Here is a 23,962-nt window from a genome sequence, read left to right on the forward strand (position 1 = left end):
GGTATTTTTTTTTTTTAAATCGAAGCAGTACTTACCGTTTTAGAGATGGATCTTCTCCGCCGCTTCCGGGTATGGGCTGCGGGACTGGGCGTTCCTATTTAATTGACAGGCTTCCGACGGTCGCATACATCGCGTCACGATTTTCCGAAAGTAGCCGAATGTCGGTGCGCAGGCGCCGTATAGAGCCGCACCGACGTTCGGTTTCTTTCGGCTACTCGTGATGCGATGTATGCGACCGTCGGAAGACTGTCAATCAAATAGGAACGCCCAGTCCCGAAGACCATACCCGGAAGCGGCGGAGAAGATCGCTCTCTAAAACGGTAAGTACTGCTTCGATTTTAAAAAAAACTACACGATTCCCCTTGACAAAATGAGCCTCAATCTAATGTTAAAAAAAAAAATTTAAAGTTGCATTTAAATATGTAACTTTTGGAAACGCCAGTAAATTTCAATCTGGTAGGTTGGCAACACTGTTCAGGTGACTATTTTTTTTACATAGTAATGTCCCAAGTACAGCACCAGGAACTTGCTGAAATAATCCAAACTTTTTTTTTTTTTTTTTAACATTAAAGAGATAGAAAGTTGAAGCACAACATACAAACAAATCTTTTTAATGAAAAGCTCTATAAAACGAAATCCAGCATGACACAATGTTTAGAAGGAATGAAGCTCAAACTAATCATGTTCCAACATAACTTACTTTGGTGTCACAATTAGCAATTTTCATTTCATGATTAGAAGAACATTTCTAACATTGGAAAAGCCATACATGAGAAATATTAAACTTGTCCACAACCTGTGGCAATATTATGTACACTCATTTTTAACAGCTTTAGGGTCCGACGGGGCAAGACTAATTAATGGCATACAATACAGTTGGGGTATTGGCTAAAAGTAAAACGGATTTGTCGCATATGATCAGACGGAAATGATGCCATAGGAGGTGCTGATAAAAGTTTAAAGTTGATCGTTATAAAATTAGTTTTCCGTTTTAAACTTGCACCATAAAATTGGGGCATTTTTTTTTGTGCAAGGCGAATTTCCAAATTGTTCAGTTCTTAAAAATTCAGATCCCACAAGTTGAATCCAGCTTAAAAAAAATCCAATTTCGGAGAACCACTTGAATGAATCAATTACAAAAAACTCACTCTTCCGTTAAAGTCGGTTGCATTTTCTTTAACAAAACTGAAACAAAAAAAAAAAAAAGGTTGGAAGTTAGTTAACTTTATATTAAGCATTACCACCTAGACTGACAAACATATTGCAACCATCAACCAATAGTAATGTCACCTAAACTAAAGTGAGTACAGATTGTGTGAAAAACCTTTCCTCCACTCTCAGCAGCACACATGGGTGGGTGGGGAGAATGAGCTTACACTGTGGGATCTAATTGGGAGGAAAGAACCCCCCCATCCAAATAGGCAGAGGTACAAAGGAACATGCAGTGCTGTAGTCTGAATAAGCAAGCTCTCTGCTTATCGCCCTTTAAAAAAAAAAATTAAAGCCAGCAGCTACAAATAATGCAGCTGCTGACTAAAAAAAAATAAAAAAATGAACACTTACCTGTCCAGCGTACCCACCATGTCGTCAGCCGAGGACGAGCAATCGCTCGTCCCTCGGCTGCACCCGCCGCCATCCTCGGTTAGGGAATCGGGAAGTGAAGCGTTGCGGCTTCTCAACCCGGTTCCCTATTGCGCATGCACGAGTAGCACGCCGCGACTGGTCCCCACTCTCTCCTGGGAACAGTGCATTTCTGAGGAAACAGCGGGGGTGGGGGGAGTGCAGGTAGGGGCGTGTCTGCCGCACTAGTTGTTCCTGGAAGTGGGTGCAAATACCTGTCTTAAGCTCTCCCCAACACAACATTTTCAGCTCATGTGTCAGAGAGCTTGTCAGAAGTGACACATGCTGATAACAGAGGAACGAAGCACCAGAGAGAAACACTTAGAGCTTTGGAGAGAGATAAACACTACAGGTATATGTGCTTAGGTCAACTTTCATGAATGGGGTTTACAACCACTCTAAGGCTTGCTTTTGTAAAGGCGTGATCCCTTGCTAGGAATTTATGGCTGATATAGAGGCCACCGTGGAAAGCTCCCCACCCTCATGATAAAAGGCCATCTTGCCTGCAGAAACTGTCACTAGCTTCTGAGTTCTCAAACACTTATGGAGAATCCATGAGCGTGCAGAGCACAGAAATGCTGTATGACTTGACACAATTGATATCAGTCAGTATTCAGTAAAAACGATTGTTACAAACGTGTTTATTTTGGATACTGTGATGGAAGCAATCTAGTATCCAATTGCTAGGAGGGCGAGAATAGACATGAATCAATATACTTGGGGGATCTATGCAGAAGGTATACAAGGCAGTCTAACAGTTTTATCATCCAAAGTAGATAAAGGGGACCAGAGAATATAATAATGTCTTTGGGACACATTGATAATGCAGCCATATGGCCTTACTGCTGGGGGGGGGGGGGGGGCACAATTCTAACAGCATAGCTTTGTGATTTCCACTTATCTTTAGAATTCTGAAGAAAGTACAGCCCTGTTTTTTGAAGAAATGGGGGAGAATGACGAGCATGCTCACTATTATGCAGAAAACACTTCTGCTTGAAAAAGCCCAGTACAGCAGGTTGGTTAAGGAGTGAACATTGCAATGTACTGTGAACAGCAAATAGTAGCACATAACCTTCATAATAATTGTCCTCTTGGTGTAGAGGGTATAGTGCAGTATTGTGTCTCAAGTTTATCAAACTATGGACCAATTTAATGAAGGCATTATATACAGACTACCATGTAGGTCACCCAATATCATTACATTATTAACAGTGCCTCCTAACTGAAGATAAAGGTCTTTACAAAAAATGCAGTAATGTCTAAATATCTCCGTACTAGAGGGGGGTTACCCCATAGCTTTCTTTTTATTTAAACATTTAGCTATAGGACTAATTTCCAATCATTCTGACATCACTGAACAGCAACGGGAAGGTTTTATTGCACCTAAAAAAATAAAACTCGACTTACAACCACTTTAAATGGTAGCATATTTTTATGCCAAGAGCTTCAGTTTAAATCCAACTAAATAAAATTTCCAGGATTTTTTATTTTTAAATCGGCTCGTTGCACAGTATTACCAATTTAGTTTGGTGCATCAGGACAGTTTTAGGCCCTTGTGACCAGACAAAGCGATTTATATTTAAAACACCAAATGTGCTGTAAACAAAGTACAAAAATTGCACCATGGCAGTCTGTCTCATTGCAAATAAAGCGGGCAAATATTCAGGACAACACAGCGTCCCATAAGGCCTCAGGCACACTGGACGTTATTTTGCAGCTGTTATTAGGGGCGTCTGGCATTTTTTTTCCTGCCTATAATCTCCCTGGCATGTTAGCCTACAGTACGTGTCCATACACACAGACCTTTAGTATTATTTAGTAGGAGAGTTTAGAGACTGGAAATTTTTTTTAAAAAAAAAACACGCGTCAAACAGCAGCAGCGTTCGGGCAGAAAAAATAAAATATTTATTCTGGTCAATTATGAACGCCCAATTGCTAGACAACTAGAACAAGCCTAAATGCTTGTAAAAGTGCCAGATACTTTGCTTAGCACCGACGTGTGACAAATGTCACTTTGCCTCTTATCATAAGGACATGAATAGCCAACTCAGTAACAGCAACAGAGGTACATACACAGGGACATACATACCTATTGACAAAAAAGATTTCCAGCAAATCAGGCAGCATGTGCCCGCTCAGATGCTGGAAAGAGTTAATGAAGACACGGCTCACCAGCAATAGGATGAGAACTTTGTGTATCCTGCTTCAAGTCACTATTTTTGTACCTTCCTTATTAATGTTAAACTATTTTAAGCCTACTCTAAACAGAGCACACAGAACACCAGGGCAATTTAGATAACTTAATAACGTTTATCTTACCTTCCAACGATTTCCACATGTATTACAGAATACAAATGTTGTCATAGGTTCATCAGCGCTTCGGGTTTGAACCTGTAATATAAACAGACATCCTTAGTATGTAGACAGAAGCTTACACCGATATGTTGTGTGGTGAAGATAGATCGTGAATTTAAGCCCAGTACACAACCCGCTGGTTAAAACACACCACACACCTCACAGATCAGGTAGGAGCCGCTGTACTAACAATCCAATGTTAGTTCAGCGATCCCCCCTGCTGAGCCATTCCGTTCTGGTGGGGGGGGGGGGGCTGCCCCCCTACCAGAACACTCTGGTCAGCGCTCGGAGCCACTGGCCAAAAGCGCTGATCCAGCAGACCTTTTCGGTCATGACCCTTCGACAGAAAAATAAACAAAATGGTCGGCTTCTGTATGACCGGCTGCCAAACACAGGGGCCGAATGTATAATATTTCAATAGAAACCGGCCAATGTCGCTTCACAATTGGCCCATGTGTACTAGGCACTTCTAAAGGGCTCAGATAATGCTGGTTACCAACAAAGGCCACCGATAATTTTGTAGACACAATGACTTCCAGACTCCTGGGATTTGTTTTTCATAGATTCATAGCATAACTTTTTATTTTTCTAATTCAGACACTCTGAAAATTACACATTAAAAAAAAATGGGGAATGTATGTTACTGCTTGTAATTACTGCCATTGATATTTTCCATCCTGCAAAGACTGTTCATCAGCACTAGAGGGAGGCAATGAAGGCAAAGCTACCTACAGAAGTGATGTAATATTTACCTACATTCATTCTCTGCCAGGACCCACACATGTAATAGGGAGGTTCTAGCACTACCCAATCCTTCCACTGCCCTTTTAATAGACACATGGTGCTGGTTTTAAAATAAATGCAGATGTCAACAAAAGAGAAAAAAAAACTGAGGAAAAAGGATGGCAAACAGAGGAGCATATAGACCTACTAAGAGGGAGGTGTGGAAAACTTAGGACCTCTGATCTATGCAGTCAGAAAAGCTCAAATAGAGGTTAATCTCGTCAATGCGAGGGGATCAAATACTAATTTCACTCATTAAAATGCAAATCAATTTATAACTTTTTTTCTGGATTTTTTATGGTTGCTATTCTGTCTCTTACTGTTAAATTTAAAGTGGATGTAAACTCTCACATATACCCAGTAAACAGCCTCAGATGATACACAGGGATAAAAACAAATCTCCCTACATACATTTTACATGAATATCTGCTGTCTTCAGCTTCATATACAGTGGAACCTTAGATTATGAGCATAGCCCGTTCCAGGAGAATGCTCGTAATCCAAAGCACTCGCATATCAAAGTGAGTTTTCTCATAGAAGTCAATGGAAACGAAAATAATTTGTTCCACATCGACTTCTTTGGCATGCAATACCGCATGTGGCTAGAGGTGGGGGGCACCGGAGAGACTCAAATAATCGGAGACTGTTCGGCTGCATTCGGAAACGGAGTGTTAACGAACGGCGCCGGCCCCTCTGGCCAAATGCGGTACTGCACACCACAGTGGCTTGAATCCTGCTCATTTTGCGAGACAACACTGCTATTGCAAAACGCTCATTAACTGCATTATTCGCAATCCGAGGTTCCACTGAACTTTTTAGAAAGTGCACATTGTGTTAGGAGATTTTCTCATCCTGTTCAACACTGCAGTGAAGCCTGGGCATACAGGCGATTGGAGGAAAGGCACACACCCCCTCTCCGCATAGGTAGAGACTCAGCTGTTCGTTAAAGCGGTAGTTCACCCTCACCCACATGATTTTACCATCGAGACAGGCATTGTAGCGCGAGCTACAGTATGCCTGTCCCGATTTTTTTAACCCCGGACTCACCTTGTAATCGGACATCGTAGATTTCGGCTCCCGCGGGGAATGGGCGTGCCTATGGAGAGGGAGGATGATTGACGGCCGGCCCTGGCACGTCACTCTCCCCGAAGACAGCCGGAGTAGGTCTCGGCTCTTCACGGCGCCTGCGCACAGGCTATGCGCAGGCGCCGTGAAGAGCCAAGCCTATTTCGGCTATTTCCAGAGAAGCGTGACGCGCCAGAGCCGGCCGTCAATCATCCTCAGTCTCCATAGGCACGCCCATTCCCCGGTATCTTCGATGAACGATTACAAGGTGAGTACGGGGGTAAAAAAAAAAAAATCGGGACAGGCATACTGTAGCTCGCGCTACAATGCCTGATTTTATGGTAGTAGAAAAAAAAAAAATTCCGTTCATAGGGTGAACCCCCGCTTTAAATAGTTCAGCTGCCAATTTAAAGCATCCTCAACACAAAACTCAGGTTGCTTTTATCTCAGTTGTCGGGGAACATGTCAGATGTTATCAGGCTGATAACAGAAGAATGGAGCAGGAGAAAGCTAGGGGACATAGAGATAACAAAGCACTGCAGATATATGTGCCCAGCTCAAAGTTCATGAAATCGGGTTTACATCCACTTTAGACATTAAAATTATAGACTGATCATTTCTTTGTCAGTGGGCAAATGTACAAAATCAGCAGTAGATAAAAAAATGTTATATTCATTAATTACAGTGTGTGTGGGGAAAGCAACAAAAAATTGATCAGAGAATCGGAGGTCCTGCTACTATACCTACACAGCAGTTGGGAGACCTTCTAGATAAGCAACAAGACACACAGGAGTCTATTTAAGGATTTGTTGTGCAACTTGCACAGCATGCCTACAAAGACATTAGTTCATTTGTGCAACATTCTGCTATCATTTTCAGAGGATTTACCCCATTTGTCCATTATATAGAGGATTTGCCCATCAGCATACAACAAAATAAAGAGATTCCAAAGATTCGCCCATCAACATACAATAGGGAGATTCCAATATAACAAGATTCACCAGCTGGCGCTTGAGGTGAATCCTATTTGAAAACGATAGCCAAATGCTACAAAAGCACAGATGATTGAACACCAAACATTTAGTCTGGTGTTAAGAGATCCATTGGCGGAGTAACAAAGAATATATCCCACCCACCTACAACATACTGACTGACCAGATCCATTCATTAAAAAGCAATCTGCCAATATATGCATTTACTTTATACACCCCCCCCCCCCCCCCCGCCTTTAAAAAAAAAAAAAAACACAACACTTCAGAAAATCATGGATACTGAAAAGGAGCATTGAAAAAACAGTTCTTGTATTAGAAAGCTTACCTGAGTGTATGTACAATTCTTCTTTTTACATTTTCCACAGCTAAACAGGTCAGTCTCTGTACCACCAGTCTTGGCAATTTGGTGCTCCCGGATGGCCTCCTTAGTCATGTTCTTTCTCATTTCCTTAAGTTCATCGCTGGCCATTTCCTGGGCAAAAATCGTAAGAAGCCACATTTCAGACACTTCATAGCAATTTAATGGCTGAACAAGCGGTCACAACTAAAAAACCAAGCCGTTTAAGACAATGCAAATCAGACTTAATTTCTCCAGCCTACAAATAGTATAGATCTGACCCGCTGCCAAGGACAAAAATAAGCTCTGCTATTATTTAGTGAACCAATTTCTGTTTCAACTATTCATCTTTCCATGTCACCTGCTTGTTCGGTGGATCAGTGGTGGGATTAAGCAGATTCGTCGTTCAATGAGAAGGCAGGCGACATCAGGAGCTACAAAGTTGTATATCATGACACCCTTTTGGCAGGTAAACAATTCAACCAAAATGCATTCCAAGTATCGTTTATCAGAATTTCTTCATTGGTTTCTTATTAACCCAACCTTCCTACTGTAAGCCATATTAGGACTCATGCACACTGGGCGCATTTAAAAAAAACAAAGACATTTGGCAGTTTTTTCCCCTAACCTCTAAATGCACCGTTAGCTTATCTGACCATATGCACATAAGCATATTAGAAGAGGAGTGATTAGAGACTGGGGGACCACACACACACACACACACACACACACAATCACTTGCACAAGATAATCTTCAATTCCCAATTTCTGCAAATATACGATACTGGACTTATAGAATGCCAACACTTTAGAAAATAGGATACACAACAATACAGTTATACAATTCAATAAACGAGGTCCCTGCTCATGAGAGCTGACAAACTAAAGAGAAGGGGCGTGTGAGACAAAAAGTTAAAGACTACTGGGGGGGGTTTGAGCTGAGAGAGAAGAGTAAAAGTTCAGTTGTAGGTAGAGAAAGCATAAGCATCCTTGGGGATATGTGTCAAGGGAGAGAGAGGTAAAGATTCCAGAGAATAGGAGAGGTTCTGGAGGCATGGGAGAAGGGACGAGGAAGCAAAAGAGCAGGAGGTTTTGGGAGAACAAAAAAAGAAGATTTGGCTGATATTTTGAGAAGGTTAGTGATGTAGCTCAGGGAAGACATATGTAAAGTAGATGGCTTTGTAGGTTAGTATTTTGAATTGTATTCATTAGGGCGAGCAGAAGCCAGTGGGATACTGTCGTTTGGTAAGATGGAGTCTGGCAGTAACAGGCCAACAAGCGAGTTGCAATACTCAACACAAGAGATAAGGGAATTCGTGCCATCATTGATTAAGAAGGGGCGTATTTTGGAGATTTTACAGAGGTAACGGCAGCAAGATTTATACAGTGACTGGATGTGGGGCCCAAAGGAGAAGCTGGACTCCAGGATTACACCTAGCACCCTGGCATGAGAAGAATGGCAGATAGTTGTGCTATTAAAGGGGTGTAATGGTAAACGTTTTTTCACCTTAATGCATCCTATGCATTAAAGTGAAAAAACATCTGACGGTAACGCCCCCCCCCCCCCCCCCGTTTTACTTACCTGACCCCTCGAAAGTCCCACGCGCATCCACGTGATCCTCTTCGGTTCCCAGCCTGGCCGTTGATTGGCTAGGCTGGACGGATTGATAGCAGTGCAGCCATTGGCTGGCACTGCTGTCAATCACAGCGGATAACGTGGTGCGCCGGGGGCCAGGGCCGAGTGATACAGTCGGCGGCTATGCCCGCCGCTGTATCACGGGAGCGCGCTCGCAAAAGCTTTCCACCATGCTCGCATGAAGGTGGAAAGCTTTTGCGAGGAGGAGCCGAGACAGCGGCCGAGGGACCCCAGAAGACTGGATTAGGGGACACTCTGTGCAAAACGGGCTGCACAGTGGAGGCAAGTATAACATGTTTTTTTTTTTTATATAAGTTTGCTTTTAGTGACCCTTTAAGCTCGATGAAAAAGTGAGGTAAGTGGGAAACCTCAAGCAATAAATTAATACTCTGCAACTTTTGATAATTGTGTTTTTTATCTTCTGCGATTCAAAGTCTTGCACCAATTCTACTAAGAACAAGGCGAAAGGGCTCAGGGGAGCACATTTTATGTGCTAAGACTGCTAAAACATCTTTGACATTTTTACACACTCACCTCTGCAGACATCTTGGCAAATAGAATTGGAGAAATGTTGCCACAAAGGACATTTCGCCTTAAGTTTGGGTTTTTTGCATCCTTTAGGTTGGCGATTCTGCTCCGAACTCTGTTCTTGTACTTTGAATCGGTGTGCCTAAACTCTTGAAACACAGGTTCAGCGCAGTCAAGGGAAAACAATTCTTAAAGTGGACCTTAAATATCTTCACATAATTAAATTCATATCACAATATATTTCCACATCCGGGGGGGGGGGGGGGGGGGGGGGGGAACCACACGCACGCACCCTTCATTCTTAGGACAGAGATGTGCGCCTGTCTACAGGCATTTTAAGGCTTACAAATCTTTTAATAAAAAGGATATCTTCTTCAATCTGAGCCCCAAGCTCCTCATCATCTGCACCAATTGTAATGTAATCATCTATAGGAAGAAAACCAAAAATGAAAAACAGAAAGACAAACAGTAATAGAATACATATTACATCCAATGTTGTCTATCGGCCACTATACACCAACATTGTATTAGCGGATCCTCAAATATGCTTCACTCAAGAATTATTTTCCAAAGCTATAAAACAGTTGTAACTCGACCCAATGTCTGCTTACCCTCAACAAAAGACATCTGAATGAGAACAAGTAACGCCATCAGAATCAAAAAGAATTTGTCACCACTATGCATAATAGTGCCTTTCACTGGGCAAAAATACCAAAAACTTTTAAACTCAGCACAAGACGGAACCAATATACAGTCCAAATGCCAAAAAAGTGGGGATGCCGTGTAAAAGCTATATAAAAAAACAGAATGCAATGATTTACAAATCTTAAATTCACATTTTTTTTTTTTGTGAATAAAAGAAAACATTGTAGGTTAAGTTTGACATTGATGGCAGCAACACGTCTGAAAAAAGTTGGGACAGGGCAACAAAAAGCTGACAATATACAGCCCAAACTCTAAAATGTTGGGGCAGTGCCACAATTACCACAGTGTAGCACCCCCTCTTTAACACTCTAAGCTTCAGGGAACTGAGAAAACTAGTTTCTTGAGTCTTGGGTGAATATTGTGCCATTTTTGCTGATAAGCTGGAATGTTCCTCTCTTTAGTCTGAGGATGCAGCACTCACGGTTGTCAAAAAGAATGGGCGCTGTGGGAATTCTTCACTTCCTATAAAATAAGTGGGAAGAGAGGCATATCCCATATATATATATATAAACTACTTTCATCTTTTCCAATTCAAACCAAAACTTTAAATATGATTAAATGGGAGAAGGATCTATCACAAACTTTTACGTGGGAAGAATGGCAAAAAGCCATCCATATTAACAGTTCTTCTTCTGCATGTGTAGAACATTGGGAGAACGCCCAGAAAATACTAAACCGCTGGTATTTGACCCCTTACAGACTATCCAAAATATTCCCTAGCTCCTCCCCCATATGCTGGAGATGTGAATCCCACACTGGCAATTTGTTACATACCCTCTGGGATTGTAAAACCTTATCTAGCTTCTGGAATAATGTATCCTCCTTTATCGCATCCTTCACTGGTAATCTAAAAATACTCACACCTGAATTAGCCCTACTAGGTTTAAATCTAGATGTCTATCCTCCTCAATTTAGAACTATAGTTGCCAACTTCCTTACAGCAGCGAGACTCACCATAACAAAACTATGGAAATCTACCATAGCACCTAACTTATCTGATGTTGTCCAGAGACTCAATACTCAGGCTCACTATGAGCTAATGTTAGCACATAGGAAAGGAACCATAAGTAAATTCATTAAAAATTGGAATGAATGGATTACTCATCCTAGGGCCTCAAATTTTCTGAAGAATTTTAATAATTATTAAGTGTGTTCCTGAACGACTACACTCCTAAACTAGACCGGATGTAAAAGATAACTTCCTACTCACCTTCCCCTCCCCTCCTTCCCTTGATACCCCTTTATGTTAATTTTGATTTTATTAAATAATATAAGATAATGAGCCATAATCCCTTGTTTACAGCATGATCCCGTTGGGGTAAACAGGGATTGCTAGTTACTTGTTTAAGCATCTGACCACTATCCAACTGGACTAAGGCCCTATATGGTTACTGTTTAGTAAAATGATAATTTGAAGCCTACCCAGGCACACTGTTGAACACATAGTATGACTAAGAAACTGTTGTATTGTTATGACTCTTATTTGTGCTTTATTGTGTATCTTTGAAAAATACAATAAAAAAACATTTGAAAAGAAAAAGAATGTCATATTTTGATTTATCTGACCACAGAACAGTTTTTCACTTTGCAACAGACCATTTTAATTGAGTTTTGGCTCAGAAGACTGTGGCATTTCCAGATAATGTTCAGGCGATTACTGAAAACTCTTCTCTTCATGGAAGCTTATCCTGCCTTCAGCTAACAAATCTAATTTCTCCCATCAGTTCATCCCCCAGTCCTTACCTGTTCCACCTGCCCCTCCCCTAATAAATTAAAAACTCTCCAGGAGCAAGGTCCTCCTAACCCTCTTGTATTGTTGCTGTATGGTCTCCCTTAATATTGTAAAGTGCTGCATAAACTGTTGGCGCTATATAAATCCTGTATTAGAATATATAAAATATTCAGATATAGCTTCTTCTTTGCATGACAGAGATTTGCCTTGGATAGATTTTTGGTGAACTCTGTTCAGACAGTGACTGTTGGAAGTATTCCTGAGCCCATGCAGTGATGTCCATATAAGATGCTCATTGTTAATGCAGTGCCATCTAAAGGCCCGAAGATCACAGGCATCTAATATTCTAATTTAGTGTTTTGGCCTAGTCCCTTGCACACAGATTTCTACAGGTTTTTGGAAGCTGGATAGTTAATGCAATTTTACATTGAGGAAAATTCCAAAAATAGTTCGTCAATTTTTAGACAGCGCTTTTCACAGATTGGTAAACCTCTGCCTATCTTTACTCCTGATATACAGACAAAACATATAGGATAGTGGCGCTGTTAACTAGTGCAATGTAAGAGTTAAACAAAGTCCGTTACATTGGTCCTTTAAGTGTTATTACTGAGTGTGTTAAGACACTTGGGGTAGGTCTCATCCCCATCTTTACTCCTGAGGCACTGACGCTCCAAGATGCTTTTTATATTCAATCATGTTACTACCCTGTTGTCAATAAACCTAAATTAGTTGCAAAAATGTTCTTCCAGCTCATCCATGTTAGTACCACTTTGCCAGGTTTTTGGTGCCCTGTTCCATGAATTTCAAACTTACCTTAAATTTTTCTTAAAATGGCACATTTTCTTAGTTTAAACACTTGATGATTTCTATTGTAAATATGGGTTTATGGGATTTGCAAATCATTGCATTCTGTTTCTATGTAGATTTTTCACAGCGTCCCAACATTTTTTGGAATTGGGATAGTCATTTCTGGATTGATATCAAGGATATTGTGAGGGCTAAACTGCATATTGCCTCATTCCAAGAAAAAGCAGATTCTCAGACCTATGAAGAATGTTATGGAAAGGCTTACATAATTTTCAGTTTGATTCCTCACAATTTCCTATGGTGTGATATTATAAAAGATACATAAACATGCTTCTGTAACGTCATGCATCTCTCATACACAATGCTAAAGATAGTTATGCCCTCTAGTGGCCACAACTAGAAGAAAAAGAAAAAAGGAGTAAAATAAACTAATGAAACCTCAAAAAAGCAGAACTATTTATAAAAACTGATCAAAAAAAGTTCATCTACCTCCCAAAAGAATGCTAGAGTGACCATTTAAATTCATAGTTTCCTAAAGCGACTATAGGCATGTTTCTACTTTGTGGAGAACTTTGTTTTCCCCAATACTAGTCTAAAGTTTGTTATAGGCATCTACTGAAACTCACCTCCTGTTTTCAGGGCTGCAGACAGCAGTTCTCTGCATTTAATCCTAACCGAGTCTGATGTACTAGGAGCTCGTGGATAAGATGTAATGAAGTTTTCAGGTGGGGCGGCACAGTCCTCCTTCAGAAAGCTGGAATTAGTGCTTGAACTGCTGAGAATGGAAAAGAACAGGAGGATAAAGCAGAACGGCCTACAAAACTGTATACTGCTCTGAAGCAAACCAGAATCCGTCAGTCATTCTAATTGGATATGTACAATTTACTAGCAAACTCTAGCAGAGACAAGGGCTTCCATTGCAGTGGAAATGTTCAGCTCTACTCACACAAAGCACCTGAAAAACTAGAAGGGTGGATTCCCATTGGTTGGTAGAGTCCAGGTAAAAAACTATTCAATTTAGATGAAGAAGCAACTGAAGGAGAAATTTCAAAGTAACAAGTTATAAAACCCATCCAAAAATAGGGCTTTTTGGTGGTATTTGATCACGCCTGCGGTTTTTATTTTTTGCGCCAAGAAAAAAAAAAAAAAAAAGCAATATTTTTTTTACCTTTTTCTATAATAAATATCCCCCCCAAAAAAAAAAAAAAAAAAAAAGGATTAACCACTTAACCACTTAAAGACCTCAGGTGTTTTTCAGATTTGGTGTTTGCAAGACTAAAACATTTTTTTCTGCTAGAAAATTACTTAAAACCCCCAAACATTATATATTTTTTTTTTCTAACACCCTAGAGAATAAAATGGCGGTCATTGCAATACTTTTTGTCACACCGTATTTGCGCAGCAGTCTTACAAGCGCACTTTTTTTTGGAAAAAATTCACTTTTTTGAATTAAAAAATAAGACAACAATAAATTTGGCCCAATTTTTTTATATATTGTGAAAGATAATGTTACGCCGAGTAAAATGATACCCAACATGTCACGCTTTAAAATTGCGCCCGCTCGTGGCATGGCGTCAAACTTTTACCCTTAAAAATCTAGATAGGCGACGTTTAAAAAATTCTATAAGTTGCATTTTTTGAGCTACAGAGTAGCTCTAGGGCTATAATTATTGCTCTCGCTCTAACGATCGCGGCGATACCTCACTTGTGTGATTTGAACACCGTTTTCATATGCGGGCGCTACTCACGTATGCGTTCGCTTCTGCGCGCGAGCTCGTCAGGACGGGGCGCTTTAAAAAAAATTTTTTTTTGTTTTCTTATTTAATTTTATTGATTTTATTATTTTTTACACTAAAATATAAAAAAAAAAAATGATCACTTTTATTCCTATTACAAGGAATGTAAACATCCCTTGTAATAGAAAAAAGCATGACAGGTCCTCTTAAATATGAGATCTGGGGTCAAAAAGACCTCAGATCTCATATTTAGGCTAAAATGCAAAAAAAAAAAAAAAAAAAAAGGAAAATTTGTCATTTAAAAAAATGACAGAAAAAAAATTGTCTCTTTAAGAGGCTGGGCGGGACTGACGTTTTGACGTCACTTCCGCCCAGCAGAGCTATGAGGACGGGTGGGGGCCATCTTGCCCTCACTCAAGTCCTCACTCTCCTGGCGGCAGCATCGGATCTCCTCCGCCGCTACCGACGGCTCCGGTAAGCGGCGGAGGGCGCGGAAAAGCGGCGGGAGGGCCCCTCTCCCGCCACCAATAACGGCGATCTCGCGGCGAATCCGCCGCGGAGACCGCCGTTATCGTTTACACGGCCGCCAGCTGAAAACATGGATATCTCAGTTGTGGCAGCAGCTGCTGCCGTTACTGAGATATCCATGTTTAAAAAGAGGACGTATATATACAGTGGGGGGTCCGTAAGTGGTTAAGCCCCGGACCAATTTGCTGCCTAAAGACCCAAGGGGTTTTTACAGTTCGGGACTGCGTCACTTTAACAGACAATTGCGCGGTCGTGCGACGTGGCTCCCAAACAAAATTGGCGTCCTTTTTTCCCCCACAAATAGAGCTTTCTTTTGGTGGCATTTGATGACCTCTGCGGTTTTTATTTTTTGCGCTATAAACAAAAATAGAGCGACAATTTTGAAAAAAATGCAATATTTTTTACTTTTTGCTATAATAAATATCCCCCAAAAACATATATAAAAAAAAAAATTTTCCCTCAGTTTAGGCCGATACGTATTCTACCTATTCTACCTATTTTTGGTAAAAAAAAAAAAAAAAAAAAATATCGCAATAATCGTTTATCGGTTGGTTTGCGCAAAATTTATAGCGTTTACAAAATAGGGAATAGTTTTATTGCATTTTTATTTTTTTTACTACTAATGGCGGCGATCAGCGATTTTTTTCGTGACTGCGACATTATGGCGGACACTTCGGACAATTGACACATTTTTGGGACCATTGTCATTTTCACAGCAAAAAATGCATTTAAATTGCATTCTTTATTGTGAAAATGACAGTTGCAGTTTGGGAGTTAACCACAGGGGGCGCTGTAACATTTAGTGTTCACCTAGTGTGTGTTTACAACTGTAGGGGGGTGTGGCTGTAGGACTGACATCATCGATCGAGTCTTCCCTATAAAAGGGATCACTCGATCGATGCGCCGCCATAGTGAAGCACGGGGAAGCCGTGTTTACACACGGCTCTACCCGTTCTTCAGCTCCGGGGAGCGATCGCGACGGAGCGGCTATAAACGAATAGCCGTGCCGTCGTCCCGGATCGCTCCCCGAGGCTTACCGACCGCCACATGTAGCGGGGGGGGGTCCCGATCGGACCCCCCACCCACGTCAAGCAGAGCACGTACAGGTACGTTGATGTGCCTGTCCGTGCCATTCTGCTGACGTATATCTACATGAGGAGGTCGGCAAGTGGTTAAAAAAAAAAATGCTCTTAGTTTAGGCCGATATGCATTCTACATATTTTTGGTATAAAAAAAAAAAAAAAGGCGCATATATTGATTGGTTTGCACAAAAGTTAGCCTACAAAAATAGGTGATAGATTTATGGCATTTTTATTAGTAATGGCGGTGAGCTGCGATTTTTAATCGGACATTATTTTGGGACCATTGTCATTTATACAGTGATCAGTGCTATAAAAATGTACCGATTACTGTGTAAATGACACTGACAGGGAATGGGTTAAACACTAGGGGGCAATCAAGGGGTTAAGTGTGTCCTAGGGGGTGATTCTAACGGGGGGGGCTGGTCTCACTAGCCGATGGAGACTCTTTACACCGTAAAGGTAAAAATAAATATGCTGTGCAGTAAATTTATGACAACTATGGTCTGTAAGTCGGAATTTACTGACAGGAAATGGTTTGCAAGTTTGGTTACCAGCAGTCACTTTTAAAAGTTGCTGACAGCTTTGCCTTAGGTAGCCTCATAGCAGCTGCGCCTATGATAGGTCATAAGAAGAGTTCTCCATAAATTGACCAAAAATTAAGAAGCCAACAGGCCTGTGACCTTCAGAAAAACGCACCTCCTAACAAAGGTTCATTCGTTGCTTTGTTTTAGGATATACATTTACAGCAACCAAAGTACTTGTCTCCAAAGTCAAGCAGCACACCTTTGTAGGGGGACTTATTAGTCAAAAAGATTCACCAAGAGCCAGTGAGAAAACATGGATACTCAATACTACCATCTCTACTGTGTCATGGGTGGGAAGGTTACCTTGTAAGACTACAGGTAGGATAGAATAGTAGAAAAGCTGCACAATACCTTTCTTCCCTGGGCTCTGGGCTGTTCTGGGCAGGAGGCAGTGGCTCTTTCTTCTTTTCCTCTGGTTCTTTGTCATCTGAAGGACCATCTAGAAAAACAAGGGAAATGTTGCCAGTCAATTATAGCCTTACTAATGTAAAAGGGCATGTCAGTTATCCTTGGAAAACCAAACAATGCATTGTTAAAGCCACAATCTGCCACATAATATTCTACCACAAGACTTAGACAAAAAAACAAGAATCTGAGCCAGTATCGATTAAGGAGCCGGCAAGTTTTTACAAAGGTAGCGCCCTTTTATTCTTTAGGTGATATTTTCCCTGCAACCTGAGAAACAAGTAAATGGTGTTAACTATCCTTGTCTGGACTGATTTATACTACACCAATGTTTCTCAATTCCAGTCCTCAAGTGCCCCCTACAGGTCAGGTTTTCAGGCTTTCCATTTTGCACAGGCGATTTGATCAGTTTCACTGCCTTAGCATTTACCACAGCCGTTTCATTTGAGAACAAGCCTGAAAACATGACCTGTTGGGAGTACTGGAGTTGAGAAACATTGCACTACACCATGGATTGCAGCCTTCTAGAGCAGTGTTTCTCAACCTTTTTCCAGTCGGGGCGCCCTTAAAAAGTATTTTCAGTCTTGAGGCACCCCAGTCCAAGACTTGGTTCACGTTACTGTGTGTCACGGAGCACACGCAAAATTGCACTCATTCCTGACACACAGACAAATGCTCTGCTCTTTAGGGGTACTGTCAATTCTTAATGGTACCCAACACATTTGAAAACGTGGGGTGCTATTGGTGCAGTGAAATTTTTTTTTTTAAAGGTCGGAAACTTCTTTCCCTGCATTTTTGTGGGTAGGGAAGCCCATTGAAATGAATGGACTGCCCTGCACGCAGCCACACAGATGTGAACCAAGGGCTTGTTCACATGTCAGGTTGGAGGGGCGGTAAAACCACATGGTTGAGCTGTTTTTACCACCCCCAACTTCTCCCCCTTTAGCTGCAGATGTAGCAGCTGGGGGTGTACACATGCTGTGGATGCAGCTGGAGGTATACCCAGGGTGAATGGTGCTGCACTGCAACTACCTGTGTGCATTGCACGGTTGCGGTATAGTGATGCTGCATTTACGGGCTTAAAGCAGGTGGTGGAGGCGGCAATATAATGCCTCTTTACGGCCTGTCAAATGCCTCTGAAAAACAATCTGTGCATGGATTTCTTTTCAGAGGAGCAGCAGTCCTGGCTTCTTTTACAAACTAGCCCTACAAAAGCAGTTCTGATGGTACAGGAATGGGGGGGTCAGGATTAAAAGTAACATATTCACACATACATACACACAGACACATGCGCGTGCACACACATACAGACACAAGCACACATACAGATAGACAGACAGGCACATGCACACACACATACAGGCACATGCACACACACATACATACAGGCACATGCACGCACACATACATACAGGCACATGCACGCACACACATGTATAAAACGAATCTAGCTTCTAGCAGGACAGTACCTTCCAGTTTCCTCATTCAGCTGGGTACTGCACTATAGGGGGAAGCAGAGAGCACAGCACACTCCCCTGAACTTCACTTTTGAGACTGATGGAGCTTCTCACAGTGCCAATGTATAGTTCGGTAGAGGATCGGGAGATAGGGCTCATCTGATAGTCCTTCTCTCCCCTGATCCCGCGGCACACCTGAGAACCTCTGACGGCACACTGGTTGAGAAAGGCTGTTCTAGAGTCATTTCATCATCCCAGGCATTACTTGGGTGGATAAGAGGAGCTCTTCAAGAGAAAAACAGCGGAGGAACAAAATACTGGTACACAAAATGTTGTGTCCTTATTAAATTTGTTTTAAAAATCCCCTTCACCCAATTCTTATGGTACCCCTCCCTAAAAATGAAAGCAATTTTAAACCCATGTTTAATAAACAAACACCTAGCACCAAACAAACTAATTATACTTACTTGCTCGGTGCAATGCAATGGTGTTGCACAGAGCAGCCCTGATGCTCCTCTTCTCAGTTCCCTGCCAGCGCTCCTGGCTGCACTCCCCACAAAGTGCCCACCATAGCAAGCTGCTTGCTTAGGGGCACTCATGTGGGCTCGCTCCCAAGCCAGCTAGGTGTCCTAAGACACACCAATAGCTCCCTCTGCCATCTCCTATCTCGAGGAGGCGGAGCTTTGTTACAGTGGACGGCACAGACACTTCCTATACACACACACACACAGCGTAAGATGGTTACACTAGTGTTTAACCACTTAAGACCCGGACTTTTAGGCAGCCAAGGGACCTGGCCAGTTTTTGCGATTCGGCACTGTTGCTTTAACTGACAATTGCGCGGTCGTGCGACGTGGCTCCCAAACAAAATTGACATCCTTTTTTCCCCACAATAGAGATTTATTTTGGTGGTATTTGATCACCTCTGCGGTTTTTATTTTTTGCGCCATTAACAAAAATAGAGCGACAATTTTGAAAAAAATGCAATATTTTTTACCTTTTGCTATAAATATCCCCCAAAAATGTATAAAAAAAGTTATTTTTTTCCCTCAGTTTATGCCGACGTATTCTTCTACCTATTTTTGGTAAAAAAAAATATCGCACTAAGCGTTTATCGATTGGTTTGCGCAAAATTTATAGCGTTTACAAAATAGGGGATAGTTTTATTTATTTATTTTTTACTACTAATGGCGGCGATCAGCGATTTTTTTCTTGACTGCGACATTATGGCGGACACTTCGGACAATTGACATTTTTGGGACCATTGTCATTTTCACAGCAAAAAATGCATTGCTTACTGTGAAAATAGCAATTGAAGTTTGGGAGTTAACCACAAGGGGGCGCTGAAGGGGTTAAGTGACCTAATTTGTGTTTCTAACTGTAGGGGGGTGTGGCTGTAGGTGTGACATCATTGATTGAGTTTCCCTATAAAAGGGGACACACGATCAATGACACCGCTCTCCCCATTCTTCAGCTCCGGGGACCGTTCGCGGGACTCCAGCGGCGATCGGGTCTGCGAGTCCCGCGGTCACGGTGCTTCGGACCGCGGCTGGGCACTTAAAGAGGACGTACCTGTACGTGCTTGTGCCCAGCCGTGCCATTCTGTCGACGTATATGTGCAGGAGGCGGTCCTTAAGTGGTTAAAATGAGTTTAGTAATGCGAGTTCTAAAAGCTTTATAGAGAAAAAGAGGCAATAATGTCAAGAAAGAAGATTATCTACTTAAAGCGGGATTCCACCCGCAATTTTTTATTTTTTTTAACACTGTAGCTGCTGACTTTTAATAAGGACACTTGCCTGTCCTAGTCGGTCGCAATGTCGGTCCCCCGACGGCGATCGCACGGTCCTGGCGCTTCCATCCTTACTAAGGGAAACAGGCAGTGAAGCCTTACGGCTTCACTGGCCGTTTCCTGTGGGGCTTTGTAAATGAGCGGCTGCCTCCTGGAATACACACAGTTCCCAGAAGGCAGCGCGGCTCATTCACCAGAAGACACCGCGACGGAGGACGAGCCAGAAGATCGACCACGGTGGAAGAAGAGGCAGAAGAGCTACTTCCACATAGCAACCGCCCTTTCAGGTGAGTATTAAAAAAAAAAAAAAATATGGAAAGATCTCCACTTTAAAATGGTGCAGGGTGAAATTAAGATGTGCGCAGCACCTTGGATTAAGTATAAATGCTTGGTGGGTATTTAATATAAACTAATGAGGCTGAAAATGGGCACAGCGAGGCAGAAAATGGGCACAGCTGACCCTCTTTTCTACTTACAGTAGCTGCTGCATTCTCACCCTAGGCTTATACTCGAGTCAATAAGTTTTTCCATTTTTTGTGGTGAAATTTGGTGCCTCAGCTTATATGGTAAGTGTCTGTTAATTAAAAGTCAGCGACTACAAAAAGTGTAGCTGCTGACTTAATAAACATAAAAAGCCTGGAACTCCGCTTTAAAAAAGGACAAATATCAGCCGACTGATATATCGGTTGACCTCCAATTCACATGCACCCTCCCAAAAAAAAAATCCAGCAATACACAACAAACTGAGCATGTGCAGCTTGTCACCTGTTGCTCTGTATAGATCAGGATTTATACTGGAGTCAGTGGAAGAAGGGAGAGGATCAGACAGCCTTTTTACACAGTGCAGAGGATTAACCCCTTAGGTTCCACAGTGAGTACAACAAGCCTGCTTTACTGCATATACAGACCGATTTTATTGTTGTGGGTTTAAGGAGAGAGTACCTGGTTTTAACAGGTACCCGCTCCTGCACTCCCGTTTGGATCACCACGGTGATCCGAGCTCAGCCCCTCCTGCCCTGGCAGCCTTCTGGGATGCCTCACAGGTCCCAGAAAGCTGTGGGAACAATCAGATGGCAAGCTATAAAGCCACAAGCAGTCACAGCTGGCTGCCCAGTTAGCATGCTGGCACCAGTGGCTGAATCCCAGTGAAATAAACCAGCCGGGTGAGCATAGCGCTGGATCCTGGGCAGGCGAGTGTAATTAAAAGTCAGCAGATAGTTTTTTTTGTAGCTGCTTACTTAATTTTTCTAAATATGGCTGAAGTACCTCTATTAAAAAAAGATTAACAAACCTTTAGCCTTTGGAAACACTTTAAATAGAAAGATACCGTATTTAGCGGGGTATTGCACGCTCCGGCGTATAACGTGCATCCCTAATGTGGACCCGCAATTCCTGTAAAAAAAACATTTTAGTACTTAGTTTTGGTGTCTTGCGCGGCGTCCATCGGCGGCCTCATCGGGTCTGTCTGCGGCGTCAGTGGTGTGCTCCCGGCTTCTCCCGCGCTGTCTCCCCGTCGAATCGCCGCTTCCCGCGCTCAGTTCGAATGCCTGCGCCGACCTATACCGAGTGCAGTACACTCGGCTACATTCGGCCAGGCCGGGCTTCGTTCGTGCTCACGCTCTGTGACGTTTATGCGTGAGCACGAGCGAAGCCGAGCCTGGCCGAATGTAGCCGAGTTTACTGCACTCTGTATAGGTCGGCGCAGGCATTCGAACTGAGCGCGGGAAGCGGGTATCGGCGTATATCGTGCACCCACGATTTCCCCCTTATTTTAAGGGGAAAAAGGTGCGCGGTATACGCCGATAAATACGGTAATTAACAGAACATCAATTTGTAAGTTGGCCCCAGTGCCCTTGAGTTCAGTCTGAACAAACATTTAAAATGGCAGAGACGACGTCTCCTTTTGAAAAAGCTTAGTTGCTTTACAAAATGGTTTTCCAATTTGGAGTTCAGTAGGCTACATGCTTGCAGTGGTTTGGTGACAGAACATTGAGGCAATTTATTGGGTACCTCAGCTTCTAACAGTCAGGAATATGTGAAAAAAAAAAAAAAAAATTAGAAAAGTCCAGCCTTTCAGAAAACAAGTTACTTCTGTTCATTGTAACAAACTTTTTTTCTCAAATAATTGTTTTACATTTATTTTAAACCTACCTGGAAATTAGCTTTAAGGGGCTTCTAGTGTGATTTATATCCTGGGCTCAATGCAAACTTTGACATTTTCCATTCACAGGAGTCATAGGAGGCCTGGCTGCCTGCAGAGTGTCAGTTTTGAGTATCCAATTCCAATGCATTTGTGTGAATGGACCCTGAAAGAGGAAGTAAACCCTGATGGGTTTTACTTCCTTTTTGTTCCCTGCAAAGTAAAAGCATAATGTACTAGTATACATCATTGCACATTATGTGACACTTACCTGCAAATGAAGCCTGCGCCATCACCGTTGGCCTCCGGCTCTGACCTGGTCGCATGACGTCACTCCCACGCATGCGTGCAGGAGCAACCAATCACAGCATTAGCTAGTGAAGAAATGGCACAGAGGGACGTTTCTTCACAGCGCATGCTCCAACATCGGCGCAGTACAATATCACAGTAAATATCTCCTACGGCACACGTTGGGAGATCTTTACTGTACCTATAGGTTAGCCCTATCATAGACTTACCTATAAGTAAAGCTTGAAAATTTAGGTTCACAACTTCTTTAAAGGGGTTGTAAAGGAAAAAAATGTTTTCCCTAAATAGCTTCCTTTACCTTAGTGCGGTCCTCCTTCACTTGCCTCATCCTTCCATTTTGCTTTTAAATGTCCTTATTTCTTCTGAGAAACCCTCACTTCCTGTTCTTCTGTCTGTAACTCCACACAGTAATGCAAGGCTTTCTCCCTGGTGTAGAGAAAGCCTCTTGAGGGGGGAGGGGGCGAGCAGGAGTGTCAGGACACTCTCTACTTTACAGATAGAGAAAGGAGCTGTGTGTCAGTGGGCGTCCTGACACTCCGGCTCACCCCCTCCCCCCTCAAGAGGCTTTCTCCACACCAGGGAGAAAGCCTCGCATTACTGTGTGGAGTTACAGACAGAAGAACAGGAAGTGAGGATTTCTCAGAAGAAATAAGGACATTTTCTAAGCAAAATCGAAGGATGAGGTAAGTGAAGGAGGACTGCACTAAGGTAAATAAAAAAATTTCCTTTACAACCCCTTTAAGTTAATATAATGCAGTGCCATAGCATCTGTAGACAAGTACATAAAATAATTCCCGGGAAAACTAGCACAAAAAGCAACTTCCCTTTTTAAACATACATTTCTATTAAGGGTATGTGGTTACAAATAGCTTGAAGAAGGCAAGTCCATTGTTACCTAAAAGTTTTTTCCAGGACTTAATGAGCGATTTGGCTAGAGACGTCACGTCATCATCGGAGCTTTGTTTACGGATGGCGTTCACCGACATTCCAATTCGCGTGGACTGAAGAGGAAAAAAAATAAAAAATGGGTTGGGCACATACAGGTATAAAAACAATACTAGAGAAAGCACTGGTGGTGCACGTTCTGTTATTTTCTCAGCAGGGGGTGGAGAGAAGAGAACATATATTTAGCAGAAAGTCCACTGCAGTGACTGTGCAGCAGTTACAGTAACAAGGCAAGTTGAACCTGCAATGTGTTAAAGTGCTTGTAAAGCAATGAGTGCTCTTTTTTTTTTTTTCTAACCCTGCAAGTTAAAGGCATAATGTGCTAGTATGCATTGCTTACTAGCACATAATGTGGAACTTTCCTGAAAAACGAAGCATTCCAGCGATGCAATCTCATTCCTGGAGGCCGCTTCCATCTTCCCCTTTC

General features: G+C 42.2%; 1 protein-coding gene across 2 annotated transcripts in view; it reads right to left on the reverse strand.

The window, feature by feature from the left end:
- Window positions 1–595: 595 nt before the first annotated feature.
- The window catches only part of TCEA1 (transcription elongation factor A1), a 31,828-nt gene continuing 8,461 nt past the window's right edge, over window positions 596–23,962 (reverse strand). Inside the window, exons 3-10 of one of the 2 annotated variants that reach the window (XM_040354204.1) lie at window positions 23,486–23,591; window positions 16,842–16,929; window positions 13,187–13,332; window positions 9,686–9,742; window positions 9,323–9,477; window positions 7,141–7,287; window positions 3,940–4,011; window positions 596–1,185 (exon numbers count right to left, since the gene is read on the reverse strand). In XM_040354204.1, the coding sequence (XP_040210138.1) occupies window positions 1,177–1,185; window positions 3,940–4,011; window positions 7,141–7,287; window positions 9,323–9,477; window positions 9,686–9,742; window positions 13,187–13,332; window positions 16,842–16,929; window positions 23,486–23,591 (780 nt within the window). In that variant the 3' untranslated portion in view covers window positions 596–1,176. Of the gene's footprint in view, window positions 1,186–3,939; window positions 4,012–7,140; window positions 7,288–9,322; window positions 9,478–9,685; window positions 9,743–13,186; window positions 13,336–16,841; window positions 16,930–23,485; window positions 23,592–23,962 lie in introns of both variants that reach the window. The other variant, XM_040354203.1, reaches the window with a different exon arrangement.

The sequence above is a fragment of the Rana temporaria genome, chromosome 5 (genome assembly GCF_905171775.1).
Source record: "Rana temporaria chromosome 5, aRanTem1.1, whole genome shotgun sequence".
In the NCBI taxonomy this organism is placed as follows: Eukaryota; Metazoa; Chordata; class Amphibia; order Anura; family Ranidae; genus Rana; species Rana temporaria.